The sequence below is a fragment of the Staurois parvus genome, unplaced genomic scaffold (genome assembly GCF_062004578.1).
Source record: "Staurois parvus isolate SC_StPar_1 unplaced genomic scaffold, SC_StPar_1.0 ptg000147l, whole genome shotgun sequence".
Taxonomy (NCBI): domain Eukaryota; kingdom Metazoa; phylum Chordata; class Amphibia; order Anura; family Ranidae; genus Staurois; species Staurois parvus.
The window spans coordinates 22,108,668-22,123,857 of NW_028317943.1; the positions used below are offsets into that span (position 1 = coordinate 22,108,668).

Below are 15,190 nucleotides of genomic sequence, written 5' to 3' on the forward strand. Positions count from 1 at the left end.
CCTGTTCAGAAACACTGAGACAGATGTTTCTGTGTCCGAGTACTCCTCTCTGGTGCAAGCAATAGCACCTAACACATTCATAAATCTGACCAAAAGTATTCAAAGGATAGCTCCATTGTAAAGCACCAAAGAATACACTGCCAAGAAAAAAAACCAGTTATTTTTTCTTTCCGTTAATGTGCTAAGTGGAAGAACAGATGTACACAAAGTGCGAGTTTGAACACCCTTCTGAAGAACAAATCCACCTGGGTTTGGTTCAGTTTACAGATAAACACACTGAAATCCTCTTATTAAATTCTTGCTATCTGTAGGGCTAATATAGAAGAGTGTCAACAAAAGGCATGGAAGGCCAGGCACCGCCATGGAGAGTATGTACCAATGCCAAAAATAAAAAAAATAATAAAAAGCATAACGGGTCCATTATTCAGACAACATGGCTGCTGTGAGAGTGCCCTTTTATATAAAAGGGGCTAGGTTATAAATGTCATCAATCAATTGGCTCTTGTGAGATACCTTTGCCAGGGGCAAAGGTAATGCACTGAATACTAGGCAATTCTTTATTTCTGGTAACGTGTTTGGCCAAAGGTTCCTGGAAATTCGCTGTGAAAGTCAAATGAGTATGAACACATCGGTGGAATATGGCATTGCAGGCAGAAAGATGAATGTTTAAAACACACAAGCTAAATAATATGACCCAAAAATGCAGGGTACAGGCTATAATGGCAATGCTTTAAAAACAGAAAAGCTCCAACCCTTTGCTGTGAACCTCTATAATGGGATTTTTGACTTGCCTGTAAAATTTAAATACAGTACAGGACACAGGTCTTCATATTCATAACAGATGTGTTATATGCCACACCTTCAGATGCCTGGACACTGGCAAAGCCAACCAAAGCTTTAACACTCAAACCATGCAAGCCTCAACTTTGTAGCATGCAATGTTAGGATCAAGTCACAAAGGAGGATCCTGCGTCCTATACTATACACCAAGAATTTAAGAGGCAACGCAAAAAGTACAATTTTTCTTTATCGTACAGGATGGAAGCGAATCATATCTGGGAACCAAGCACTCGTTCATCGGTTTGAACTCACCAAAATTACCAGCACAGTTTCTATCTCAAAACTGCAAAACAAAGGAGATAGCAGTTGCAGAGGAGAAAAGACATACATTAGCAGGAATTAATCCCCTTCCTGCACTCTGGTCACAAATCTGTTCAGCTTCTTGTAGAATATAGATGCCAGGAGGTCCACATCTGGTGTCCAAGATAGCACTCAATACATAGCAGCCATAGGGTCTTTCCATAGAGGTGGGAATAGCCCAAAACAGGGGTGGTCCATATTTTTGGTACCACAAAGATATGGTCTTTGAAAAGGGCCTGCACCCCCTAAATTGTACTCTGGTGGTCAGCTCATGATGGGGTACCAGCCACATAACCATGTTTGACGGGTTAACCTGATTCATCACAGTCATAGGTTCAAAATTTTGCTCACTTCAGTTAGACATCCCCACCCACTAGGAGACCACAGTCTTGAGCCAGTAGAGCATCTGGCAGCAATGCACACACTGCACTACATACCTAGGTGCATCATCCTCCTTCTGGGTCCACTGTAGTTGCAGTATTACAGGCTATCCCCATCCCATCTTTGCACGGGGACTGGGTACAGTCTATGCAGGACTAAGCCAGGGGGAACCGATCAGGAAAGATCACATTGTCGTAATAGCTTGGTGTAGCAAATGACTGGATAGATCTCTAAACACTAAAAACATACTAATATATATTCTCCCCTCAGAGAGAGATAAAGCCATCACCTAAATACACTAGAAAAATAGTTGTACAGTGGGAGTGCTCAGGCCTTGATGCCAGTGCCCAATCATCTTAATGTGTGGCAAAGAACCCATCCATTATAAATATGAAGACCTATGTCCTGTACGATAAAGAAAAGTAAATCTAATATTTTTAAAGCACACAAAGTAATGCGGACAGTGCACAGAGGAAATATGAAAAAAAAAAAAAAAAAAAAAGGTACCAAACTTCTACCTTCACAGTGCACAAGACCCACCACCCTGAAAAGCCCATGCTTCCACAATGGGGTATGCATCTACCTTTCCACAGTACAACACCTGAAGCCTCAGCAATCTATCTATATTAGCAGAGGTCCACTAAGTAATGCATTATGGAAGGCAGAGGGAAATGTACATGTGCACCACATGCCAAAGTTTTCAGGGGGCTCCAGTGTACATAGAGGTAGAGAATCATGGAGCAGGATGCGGCACCTTGTCATCAGTTTGCTTGGTAAGATATTACAGGCTCTTTTTAAACAAAAGTTGTAACGGACACAAAACTGCCAACATGTAATATGTTTTACTAAACTGCAAACAAATACAGAAAAGAAACGATGATTTCAGATACATTACCATCAGGTAAAACCTGAATCCCTTTTTTCTGCTGGTTATTATTTTGCGTCGTGGAGCTTTTATCTCCTGGAAATTTGGGTCCATCTGTACTTGAGGCAGTCTTTCCTGGCGTATTTAAATTCTGCATGCAAATAAATAAGTTAGTTTTGATTTTCTTCAGGGGGGGAACAAGAAAAAAAAAAAAAAAAAAAAAAAAAAGTTGGTTTCCACATGCTATTACTACATATTTATATTCCACAAATATGATGCGCTATTCAAATATCATAAATTCACCTATGATATTTGAATGGTGTACCATATTTGTGCAATATACCTTTTAGCAGTGCTCGGGCTATTTTCTGGTTGCATTATTTCTTTAAGATACATTCACTAAGCGCAGGGTATACTGTAACCGTTTAATATTAGATATTTGACTTTTGCAGTGTTGCTTAATGTATAATATTGTGGAATCCATACATACATACATACTGAAGAGACCGCGGTTTGGGAGTTTTGGCTCAGTTCTCTTCATTCGCTCAGAAAAGCAGTATCTAACCAATGGTTCCTCACACAGGTGCAGAGACCAGTAGAGCTTGAAGAGCCATTTGTTTATCTTTTAGTACCAACATATTGCTGCATGCAGGCAACCTATACATTTGGGTGGATATGTATCAGCTGTATGCACTCACACACATAGCCTAGTCCTACAGATATGCAGGGACATGTGTATGACCTTCAGGTACATTAAACAGAGAAAGGACTTCATGCTGCACAGGACTGTGTGTCCATATGAATGAACCCTTACTAAACTCTTGTTGTAATATGCCCTTCCTGCCAGTAAGCGTAACTCAAAGCTGAGGTTATCGAATTCATAGTGTTATGGGAATGTTTAACATTAACCAGGGTTACTGGAATAATGAAGACATTTAAAGAATCAGTAAAGCAAGAATATAAAAACTTTTCATTTCAAATCTGTAGAAACATACACCCTTGAATATTAAAAAAATAGAAAAAAAAAAAAAAAAAAAAGGTTGACATTTACCCCGTGTTCAACTTTACTGAATGTGAGAACTATGGAGAGAACAGTCAAACATAATAAGCCCCCTGAAGTTTGACCACAGTTTAAAACTAAATATGAAGATTTTTGTCAAATCAAAATGGTGTGAATGGGGGCTTAGCAATGGTAGTAGCATTGCTGCTAGATGACACGCTTCGCTTTCAAACAAAAGCCGGCAGGAATCCTGGGTGATATAATTTACTAAAAATGGTTATCATATGGGCGCTCACCTTGATAGCATCTACATTGCTGGTTGATGTGACTGATGTATTTAGATCGTGAGACACTGCCCTCATTTCCTTGCTAGACACCTTGACCTTCATCCCAGATTTTCAAAAGAAAATGTGGTCTGGGGAGGAGGATTTATAATCTGGAAGCCCCCTTTAGAAGTAAACCCCAGACATCTGCTGTCCTTTCAAAAGGTAAGTGACTTAGAGTACACAGTACCCCTTTATACTCATTCCACAAAACTGTAAATAGGAAAAACACCAACTTGTGAAAAATGTCCTTTTTAGGGGGTGGAAAAAACCCAATATACCCCAATATTTTAATGGACAGTAAATCCAATGTCAATCGAGCTGTTCAGCAATGTAGGACACACATGAACCTGTCAACCACTGCTATTCACGACAAATGATAGATCCCTGTATGGCTTCTTTATATTTACATTTTTTTTATAGGCTTCAGGTTTTTTACTGTAATGCATTTTCTGCATTAAAATATAAAAAACACTTATGTGCAGCTCCCCTCAAGTACCATCTAAATACATACCTGAGCCCGATCTCAATCCAGCGCTGCACTCTTCCTCCCCACTGGACTCAGTGAAAGCAGCAAGAGCCACTGGCTTAATGAGGGAGTGGGGGGACGGGGTTGAGGTGTGTCAATAGGCACACACAGTGCAGCTCAGGATCAAGCCAGCACATATGACACCATAGGAAGTGGATTCCTATGGTAGCACACAGAAGGAGGAGGAGAAGCCCAAAGCACTGGCAGGGGACACCAGAAGAGTATGGTCAGGGCCACTATGAGCAAAACCACTGCACAGAGCAGGTAAGTATAACATGTTTATCAAAAAACAAAAAAAACACATTTACAAAATCACTTTAATAAAGGGTTTGGGCATGCTGGGTAACATCGCTTACAGAACAGGAACATGACCATGACCCTTTTTCCTGTGTTCACTGAACCTTCTGCAAACTGAACTTTGCTCAGCTCGCTTACACCTATGGATTTATATCCTTTTCGGCTACTAAGGATTATATTTAAATAAAAGTATTCATGGCCAGAGTCTAGCTCTCAGCCACCCCTCCAGTGCCAAACCAAACCAAAGGCCTAGGCTCCTGTTCACATGCACCAGCATTTCTCTCTAGGAAAGGTAGTAGCTTTCAGTTCTATTATTCTTCTGTTAGAAATCTTGCTAGGATGCATACGGAATATTCAAACGGTCTTAAATTAACATACAAGAGTGATTAAACCTATGATAAGGCATAATTATTAAGGATCCCTTGACACCTGTGCTGTCTGAGGTTTCATGACAACCATGAGCTGCCAAAGCACCACAAAAGAACCTATAATAGAACCTACACAATTCTTGCCAATGCAGTGCACAATAAATGGCAGTGTGTTACTGTGTGTTGCACTGCAATCTTATGTGTGCGCTGGTTTAATGCTTTGGGCTGTCTTTCAATATTAAAAACACCACTGTAAGCCATCCCAGGATGACCCCTCCTACTACCAGCATGCAGCAAAGCAGCACTGAGTGCAGGAATATAAAAACACAGAGGGGTGGAAACTTTACCCCCCATAGGACACCAAGAAAAGGATTTTAAAGTGATTTTAAAAAAGAAAATCTTTTTTTTTCGTCCATTGAGGGGGGACAGGAAGATATTCACCTCCAGACTTCCAAAAGAAGAACATGTGAAGGGTGGGCAACACAGAAAACAAGCAGCAACAAGCCCAAGGGGCTTAGATAAGGCCACAACACCTGGTAGAGCTTTGAGAACGTAATGGTGCTTGCAAATCTGGGGAACCACTGCTTGATGACAAAAAGCTCAAGAAGCACATGCATTTAGTAGAGTATCCCTGACAGGAAAGGATGGATCCTTGAGATTATAAGCGTATGTGCTCAGATTAATGCACCTTTACTGCAGCACATGTTGAATGTGCTGGTGTGTTGAGAAAACCATTTATTCTTAATGGAAATGATGCACCTTGCTGACGGATGTACAACTGAAGCACAGTGTGTGTGAATAAGTTTACACACATTAGTGGGCTACCAGTTGCTGCAGCGCATATCCATTGGGAAAGTTAATTGGGGTGTCATTTAGAATGGATGACACCAATGTAATGTGTGTTGCCACGCATTAATGCAATGGAATAGTGTGAATGAGCTCTAAAAGGAAGCAGAGGCTGAGATACAGACTCTCCCAGCTTAAACCACATCTGGACTGTTAGGACACAGTGATCAGAAATGCAGCGCCGATTGAATTAACCACTTGCCAACTGTGCTATAGTCGAATGACCGTTACAGCGTGGTTGTCCAGTCCTGGGAAGGCGTTATATGACATCCTCCCAGAACGCGCCCTCCTGCGTGCCCCTGGTGATCTCCGTGATTGCAGTGTCCTACGGACACAGCTGATCACGTGATGTGGTAAAAGGCCAATCACAGCGGCCTTTTACCACTTGATCAGCTTTGTCCAATGACACAGCAGATCACCGGTACATGCATGAGGAAAGTACTGCCGATAATTGGCAATTGTCAGAGGATGGATCGGCACTGATGATCAGTGCCCAGCAGTGCCCTCCACCTGTGCCCCCACCAGCGCCACCTGTCAGTGCAGCCTCATCAATGCACATCAGTGAAGGAGAAAATAATTACCCGTTTGAAAAATTTTATAATAGAAACAAAGAAAAACTTTTTTTTTCTTCAATTTTTTGCTCTTTGTTTATAGTGCAAAAAAAAAAAAAAAAATTTAAAATACCACCAAAAGAAAGCTCCATTTGTAGGAAAAAAATGATAAAAATTTCATATGGGTACAGTGTTGCATGACCACGCAATTGTCATTCAAAATGCAACAGCGCTGAAAGCTGAAAACTGGCATGGGCAGGAAGGGGGTACAAGTGCCCAGTAGGTAAGTGGTTAAAAGTTACCAACAAGTCCTGTTCGAGGGAAGACTCAAGAGATCAGCTCTTGAGAGGGAACAGCCATAGATGGATAAATTCGGCCAGTTCAGCAGGGGATTTCTATTCTACCTTTCGATGGCTTTAGTAGTAAAGAATGAACTTCCTAGACCTCAACATTACCTTGTCCCTACGCAAAACTTGAAAAAGGTTCTTTGCAGGACAAGGCCCCCAAGACCTGATTCACATTAGTAGCAGCTACAAGGAATACCACTTTGTGGGTGAGAGAGAGTGCAGAAAGAACCAGATTCAGATTCCACAAGACACAAGTGAGCAAACAGGGGAAGCTACATGTTAAACTCCCTGTAAAAAGGTCTTAATCAAGGAGTGAAAGGCCAACAGTCTACAAACAGACTAGAAAAAAAAAAAAAAAAAAAATGACATCTGGCCCTCGATACTGCTGAGAGCCAAACACTAGTCCAAGTCCAGCTGTAGAAAGATTCTTCCCACAGAAAATCTCCTAGGGTAAAAGCTCCAAGATTCCTAGTAGCCTTCAGCAATGTAGGAATCAGATATGAGATACCCTTGTCTGTCTCTGAAACTCTGAGCTTTAAAAACAGCCATGCTGTTAAAGCTGGTGACCATAAAAGCAGAATGGCAAATCTGTCTAAGACAAAAAGAGCCTGAATTTGGGAAGAGGCCATGGAACATCCGCCAGGAGTCTTACTAGCTCAGCATACCAAACCCGCTCGGGCCAATCTGGAGGAATAAGGATCATCAAAATGCCTACCATCATGATCCTGCGAAGCGGATAAAAAAGAAATTTCAAGGGAATTAAGGTATAAATTTCTTATACTGTACAGGATTCCAGGAACTGTGTTGCAGGTATGAAGCACTGGATTTAGACCACCTGGTTTCCATGTTTAACACAACAGAGATCCCTATGCGAGCAGAGAGAGCTCTCCAGTGGGTGCAGTGGATGCTCTGGTGGCCCCATGGGATCAGTACACCCCGATCGATCTATTGATTTATATTTTATTGTAAAGCACTGCACAAACTGTTTAGAGCTAGTTTGCACAGACTGTTGGTGTTTAGTTCTATCAAAGTGTACTGATCCCACATAGCCACCAAAGCATCTGCCTCTTCGCCTCCAGAATCCCAGTGACAGGAGAAAACCTCTCCAGTTTGTTATTAAACATGGAAATCAGGACTTCACATCTGGTGGCCCCTACCTGTGACACAGGCCCTGAAATTCTGTATAACAACCTATAACTTTCCTCCCAGAAAGTCACCTCGTTTGCTTTGAAGGAGCAAAGAGACAATTTTGGCATTCATAATTGCTCCAGACTAGCCCAGGCAGGTGTGGTATGTTGAATTGGTAAGACTCCTGGCAGATGCTGTGGTGGCTCTGTGTAATTCAGTGCACCCACCCTGACCAAACTCGCACCAGCAGTGTTCACAAACTAGTGCTAAAAGTTTGTGCAGTGCATTACAATAATATAAAATCAATAGATCAGGGCATAACAATCCCACAGACACCAGAGCATCCACTCTTTCCACTTGATGATCCCTGTACCAGAAGACAAAACTCTCCAGTTTGTTGTTAAACATGGAAATCAGGAGATCCACATCTGCTATCCCCAACCTGCGACAAGTCCTGGAACACATCCAGGTTTAGGGAGTGCTCCCCTGGGTGAAGTTGCTATCAGAGGAGGTCTGCCCATCAGTTCTCTACCTTTCCATCTTTTACAACCCAAGCGTAAAGTTTTGCCCAGGACAGGATCAGGTCTACCTCTCTTGTCGTGTTAAGACCTGTTCCTCCCTGATGGTTCATGTAGCCCACTACCACGGCATTATTGGAATAAATCCTGATAAGATGACCTTCCCACAGGATAGTTAAATTCTGCAGAGACAGCCAAATTGCCCAAAGTTCCAGAATGTTGACTGGGAGATTACATTTCTCCAAAGACCAAGTCCAAAGCACTGACAAGGTGCCAGGACTTCTCTGCTAGGCATCTGTTGTGAGAATCCTCCAAAAGATGGAAAAGAAGGATTTCTGATTCCAGAGTCAAGGACAGCCGGCCAAGTGAAACAATCTGCTCAGAGAATGGATTGATCCTTGAGGACAGGGTGTTACCTAGTGGAAGTCAAGAGTTAAAATTGGCAAGTGGCATGGTCTAGAACAATGGTCGGCAAGCCGCGGCTCGCGAGCCACATGCGGCTCTTTACACGCTTTAATGTGGCTCTTGTGTGCCAGGCGCCCGCTCCCCTCCCTCCTCTCGGGCGGCAGGGACTCTGCAGCGTGATCCAAAAAAAAAAAAAAAAACAGCCAGGGCAGCGCGCTCAAATGCAATGATTGGCCAGTCTCGCTGCCACTCACATCCTGACAGCCAGTGATTGGCTGTCAGGATGTGTGTAGGCGGGGCAGCTTGACGAACGTGAGAGGAGCTAGGCTCCTCTCACAGTCCGCCCTGAAGACTGGAACGGCGCGGGAACACGGCGAGAGGAACGCGCGGAGCAAAGGTAAGTGAATTGACACAGGGGGGACTTGGCTTACTACTTGCTACTTACTTACTACTACTATATGAGGGATGAATTAATATGGGGGATGAATTACTATAGGGGGGATGAATTACTATATGGGGGATGAATTACTATATGGGGGATGAATTACTATAAAAACTTATTGAAACTAAAAAACAGTGTACCATCCTATGTATTTTCAATTTTAAAAATGTGGCTCTCAAAATAAATTTCAATTGTGGTTTTGGCGAGATTTGGCTCAGTTGAAAAAAAAGGTTGCCCACCACTGGTCTAGAAGGAGGCTACCATCAGGTCTTTCACACAAAAGACTGGGTAAAGAAGACTTACACTGGTGAACTCTGATCAGAAATCAAAGATTCTTACAGTTCTCTTGTGAAAAAAAAAAATGACCGAGTCTTAACTAGGTCTAAACCCATATACCCCAAAATGATGCGTCGGGTTCCAGCACTGATCTACGAAATCCTCCCCAAAAGAGGTTTAAGGCTAATATGCTCTTGGGGGACCAAACAGCTATTCTCGGTGTTTCCAACTGCTGAAGAGAGAGAGTTGTAATGGCAGGTACAATGGAAAAGTCTTCAGCTTCTAAAGACTTAAGCCAGGAAACAGCACTGGTAGAAACAGGCTGAAACCCTAAATAGGGTGGTGAGCACTGCATCAATAACAAGCAAAGCAATCTCTAAATTTGGGAGTAAAAAGCAGTGGACTGCAACTCCTCTTGTGCAAGCCATTAGTGAAAAATTTAAGCAACTTAGAATGAGAATCCCAGTGGCTAATTGATCAACATCCACCAAGGGCACAGGTAAACCATTTACCGGTAAACTGGGTGATTTGTGTCAAAGTCTTGCATCACTATACTAAAAACCTTAGCCAAAAGGGTAGAGGAAAAAGCCAAACTCAATAGAGGTAAAGAGGACATGAATGACAGAATAGACTAAGAGCAGAGGGCAACAGGATTCCAGGCTGCAGATGTTGACACCATCAGTAGGCGCACAGAGAGAAGCCCTGGAGCCATTAGCAGTGTGAGCTGGGGACATGATATAACATGACAATAAGGAAATGTAAGGCTCAGGATACGGCCTCGGGTACTCACGAAACCCAGAGAGCTGGTAGCAGGTAACAGTCTGAAGGCCAGAGGTGACAAAAGCACAATACTCCACTCAACAGATTCCATCAGTACGGATGTCACTGCAAAACTGAAAGGAAAAGGGGAATCCTAAAATGTACTCAATGACCTAAGTACTTGAGGTAGCTCCTGATGCTGGACTCAGCTGGCTTACTCACAAAGTGAGTATTAAAAGACAGGGCAAGCTCTGAGGCGATGCCAGCGGCTCTGAACCTGGAAAGCGCTCTGAAGCCAACTTCCAGAACAGTCTAATGCACCCTACAAAACTCCTTGCCTGAAGCTTACATCCAGGCTATCCCTACAACATCCAGTCCAGTAGGCCCTGGAAACGGCACTTCAAAAGGCAAGCTTAGAATATCTTGCCAGGTGGCTACAATAAATGACAAGCTCTAGTAGTGATGTAAAGAAGATTCTGGAACTGCTGTTAAGATTATAGAAAAACAAAAATCTTGAGGAGCAGAGTGAAGAAAACAAAACAAAAAAAAGCGCTAGCAAAAAAATAGTTTAGTGTTCCACACAGGGCTGTAATGACGATATCCACCCTCCTAGGACACCAGTAACAAAATACGGCATGCTTGTAGTAGGATGAGTTATCCCGGACTAGGCCTACAGTTTGTTTATTTTGCTTGCCAGTGTCCAATTCTCCTGTAAAGTGTAGTATAACCCAAAAAAGGCGAAAACTTCCTATGTCCATCAATGGAAAAGAAAGCAAATAGTGTACTAAAGAATGCATATACAAAATTGGTAATAAACTACTCACAGATTTGTTGTCATCATTGCTCGATGTAGGATCTTTGTAGCTGGAGCCTGGCAATGCAGGAAAATCCTCGTTGTGTATTGAGAAGTCCTGGGACTGCTCATTTGCTGGTTTTGTTACCATGCCAACTACAAAGGAGAGAATTAGAAAAGTTAAAATTTTTTAGTTCTGATACAAGTTTATAAGCTTCACTAATCCTGTGTTATAACTGTGAAAGCTACTGATGGACCTCACAGCAACTTAACCATGACCCAATCACACTAATCTGGCAACTGGCTGTCAACAGCTACTGCATGTGATTTATGTCCCGGGCAAGTTATTACACGACAGGGAATCAGGCACACAGGTTTGAAAAAAAAGGGACAATTTGGGACACTCCACCAGCATAAGGCACATGTGCAAACTGCTGGGTCAGAAAAAAAGATTTAGAAAACTATTGAGGAACATGTTTGCATTGCTTTGCAGCACAAAAAAGTGGACCAAATGATATTACGCTAGGAGGTCGTCAACATTATCAAATAATAAACTACAATAAATGTCAGCAGAAAATCATAAGTTCAAGATCCTTTTTAATTGTAAACTTTCTAAATTCTAAGGCATGCAACCAACAGTACAAGGCATAGAATACGAATATATAATATGGATTACCATAGGGAGCCCTTCCAGCCAAAGGATTTATTAAAGGTGTTGGGTTACCACTTCCTTCCCTTCTATTTCTATCTGCTAGTGCTGGAAAATCTGAAAGATCCAATCCCGTCACATTTTCACTTCCATCTGAAAATAGGTAAATGCATTGTTAGCAAAGACTACTAGAATATATAGAACATGACAAAATAAATATCTAATAGTATAGCTAGGTTTTAAAAAGGGAATCTGTCAGAAGAGAAGAAAGTGAATTGACAATGCTGACTTATTATTGAAAGTGCATGTGCTGTGGCTGTCATTCTTGTTTTCCTATTCAGCCTGTCACTGACCAGCGTGTGTGCGTGGGTTCCACATTTCTATACTGACAGGTTCCTTTGAACTCCTGACCAGTTGTGGATTCTGGGAGAACTAAACATGGCAGGCAAACCATTGAAATACGCAGGGTGTGTGTGCGAGTGGTCTCGAGAGAGAGTATGTGCGGTCTCGAGAGAGAGTATGTGTGGTCGTCCTCCTCTGCCACCTTCCACCCCCCTTGCTTGGCAGCAATACCAGACTGTGAAAACAGCCAGGAGTTGCTGCGTAAATACAGCAGCTGTAATAGCTGCTACAGAAAAAAAAAAAAAAAGGAACCTCCTATAAAGTGGTAAATAACATTGTTACATTTTATTTACTCCGTTATACTCATCTGAAGAGGATGTCCATTACCAGCTGCATAACAAGTAAACAAAAAGAATACCACTAAAGCCCTGTACATACAGGCCGAATAGCGGTCGAAATCAGCCGGTACAGTAGATACCGGCTAACATTTGGCCCATGTGTACAGGTCCCCTTGATTGACGGAAGCTAAAATTTCACAGCCGACTTCTTTTGAGAAGCTAGCTGGAAAACCAAACAGCAGATTAGCATCCAATCACCACTCGTAGCCAATGGTTCCCCTGTCAGAACACAATAGCTCAGCAAGGAGATCGCTGTACTAAGACCACATTGTTAGTACAACCTCCTGGAAAGCTCCTCGTTCAGCCTGCCGAACAAACCAGGAGGTTTTGGGTTTTTTTCCTCTTTTGAAGTTTTGTCACTTTTTTGCCTGCATTAAAAATGTATACATGGCAATCTCACCACAAGAAAAATCACCATATGTGTTACTTTGTTATCTTAAACTTTGTCCATATCAGAAATGTAAATGTGCTCTGGTTCACAGGCGGTACACTACCCTCTACAGTGTAAGCTCTTACAATGACTTTTCTTGTCCATCTAGGAATAGTGGACTTGGAAGGAGGGTGTCTTTTGGAGACCCTGTTGGCAAGATGAAGAGAGTTCGTTTTCCGCACACAGGCTGTGGCTTTTAGAAAGAATTGTCCAGACAATGGACAGCATTTTCTCTGGGATGCTTAGGAGCAGGACAAAAAGGAAGGAAGGCCAAAACATTAATTTTGGTAGAAAGTAGATACCACTTCAGATAGAAAGGAGAGTCTAGGTTGTAAGACCACTTTGTCCTTGTGAAGAATTCGGGTTCTTTACAAGACAGCCAACTCTGAAACACATCTGACAGATGTGATAGCCAACAAGAAGGCCCCTTTGCAGGAGATATCATCCAGTGGAAGTCCTGTAATGGTGTCAAAGGGTGATTTCTGGAGGGCAGAGAGAATCAAATGGAGATCTCATAGCAGCAATTGTATTGCTCTGAGCTTCAAGATGTCAGTGGGGAGCTTTGCCTCCACAGGCAACCAGGTTTCCTGACATGTGAAACTGGGTCACTAGTCCACAGCCTGTAAGGCTGGAATCTACTGTTACCATCTCCCATGTGTGTGGGAGAACGACTATCCTTTCTAATGCAGGATTAGAAATCGACCCAGCTAGGAAGTTTCTTGTCTGAATGGATATAAGCAAAGGAAAGCAGAGAAATGGTGTGTGTTTGTTCCAGGCCAACAGAATATCGTGTTGGACAGGCCTTAACTGGAACTGAGCAAAGGGAAGATCCTCAAACGAGGCCTATGACCCTTATGAAGAATCTCACTGGAGGGATGTCAGCACGTCAAGAAAGAGAATGTAGAAGAAAGACGCTCGTTTGCCGAAGGAAAACTTTTGCCTGGTCCATCACTAGAATGAGGCCCAAGTATTTCAGATGAAAGGAGGCCGGAAGGCCGGAGGACAGACTTTTAGAAGTGGATTACCCAGCTGAAAGCCTGACAAACGTAACAGCACTTTGTATGTTTATAGACCGTTTTAAAGGAGATGAATCCCTCAGAAGAAAGTTGCCTTGGTATTCCAATCTAGATGCCTTGAGTTCTTAAGACGGCAAAAGTAGGGGGGACCAGCACCTTTGTGAATCCTTTGGGTGCAAAGAATAGGGCAAAAATCACAGGTACCCTGCGCTGCACCCACACTGGCCAATGTGTAAGAAGCGTACAAAAAAAAAAATTAAATAATTATATATATCTATATATATTTTGTTTGTTTTTTTTTTTGCTATGTGGTTTTCATTACTTTCTAAAATTTTGTAATGCACTTTTTATTTTATATTCTGCTTACACAGTGCCGTGCTGTTTTTGTGTCTTTTGTGCGCATTACCTGCGGTTTCCACACACCAAAACTGTGTGCAATGCACACACACAGTTGCGGGGTGGTTGTAGTTCAACCCCATTCACCTGGAGGTATACTTCCAGCTGCGGCAACAGCATGCGTATACCCCCAGCTGCTGTTTCTGCAGTTAAAGGGGGAGAAGTTGGGGGTAGTAAAAACAGCTCAATTGTGTGGTTTTACCACCCCCCAACCTCACAGGTGAACAGGCCCTTGGTTCACATCTGTGTGGCTGTGTGTAGGGCAGCCCATTCATTTCAATGGGCTGCCTTACCTGCAGAAATGCAGGGAAAGTCGTCCCTGACCTTAGTTTTAAAATTGCACCACACCAAAAACACCCCGCATTTGCCAATCTATGGGGGTACCCCTAAAGAGCAGAGAATTTGTCTGCGTGTCAGGAATAAGCGCGATTTCACGTGCGTTCTGCGACACACAGTAACGTGAACCAAGCCCTGGACAGGGGTGCCTCGTGACTGAAAATACTTTTCAAGGGTGCCTCGACTGGAAAAAGGTTGAGAAACACTGGTCCAGGTACTCAGTGACATGGATGGCCTGAGTTAGTACTTGTGTGAAGACCCTTGAAGACAAGACAAATGTCTCCATCCAGTATTGCAAATGAGAATAGTTTTGAGTAAAACTCTATGAACCTTTCCTCTTCACAAACTGGGATGATCACTTCTTGCACCGCAATTTGACTCAGGACAGCACACACATCTGCCTTGATTTTGAGGTGAAGCTGGGAGATTACAGCTTAGGAACTGAGGAGGTGCAGGGATAGAAATTCTATTTTACAGTCCCTGGAAACAAACAGATTGGACCCAGAGGTCCAAGGTGTCCCTGATACCACACTAATGCAAATGCCTACAGACCATCACTCCAGAGAGTGAGGGTGCACCTAAACTGTGAAGAGAGATTCTGGGTAGACCTGGAGGATTTCGTAGTCCATGGCTTGTGAAGAAAGGATGGACCCGC

The 15,190-nt window shown here is 42.7% G+C and overlaps 1 protein-coding gene across 4 annotated transcripts in view; it reads right to left on the bottom strand.

Moving 5' to 3' along the window:
- Positions 1–15,190, bottom strand: part of CNOT2 (CCR4-NOT transcription complex subunit 2) — a 107,967-nt gene that overhangs the window by 32,995 nt on the left and 59,782 nt on the right. For all 4 annotated transcript variants that reach the window (XM_089674109.1, XM_089674110.1, XM_089674111.1 and 1 more), the window contains exons 7-9: positions 11,645–11,770; positions 11,000–11,124; positions 2,417–2,537 (exon numbers count right to left, since the gene is read on the bottom strand). In XM_089674109.1, the coding sequence (XP_089530235.1) occupies positions 2,417–2,537; positions 11,000–11,124; positions 11,645–11,770 (372 nt within the window). The remainder of the gene's footprint in view (positions 1–2,416; positions 2,538–10,999; positions 11,125–11,644; positions 11,771–15,190) is intronic.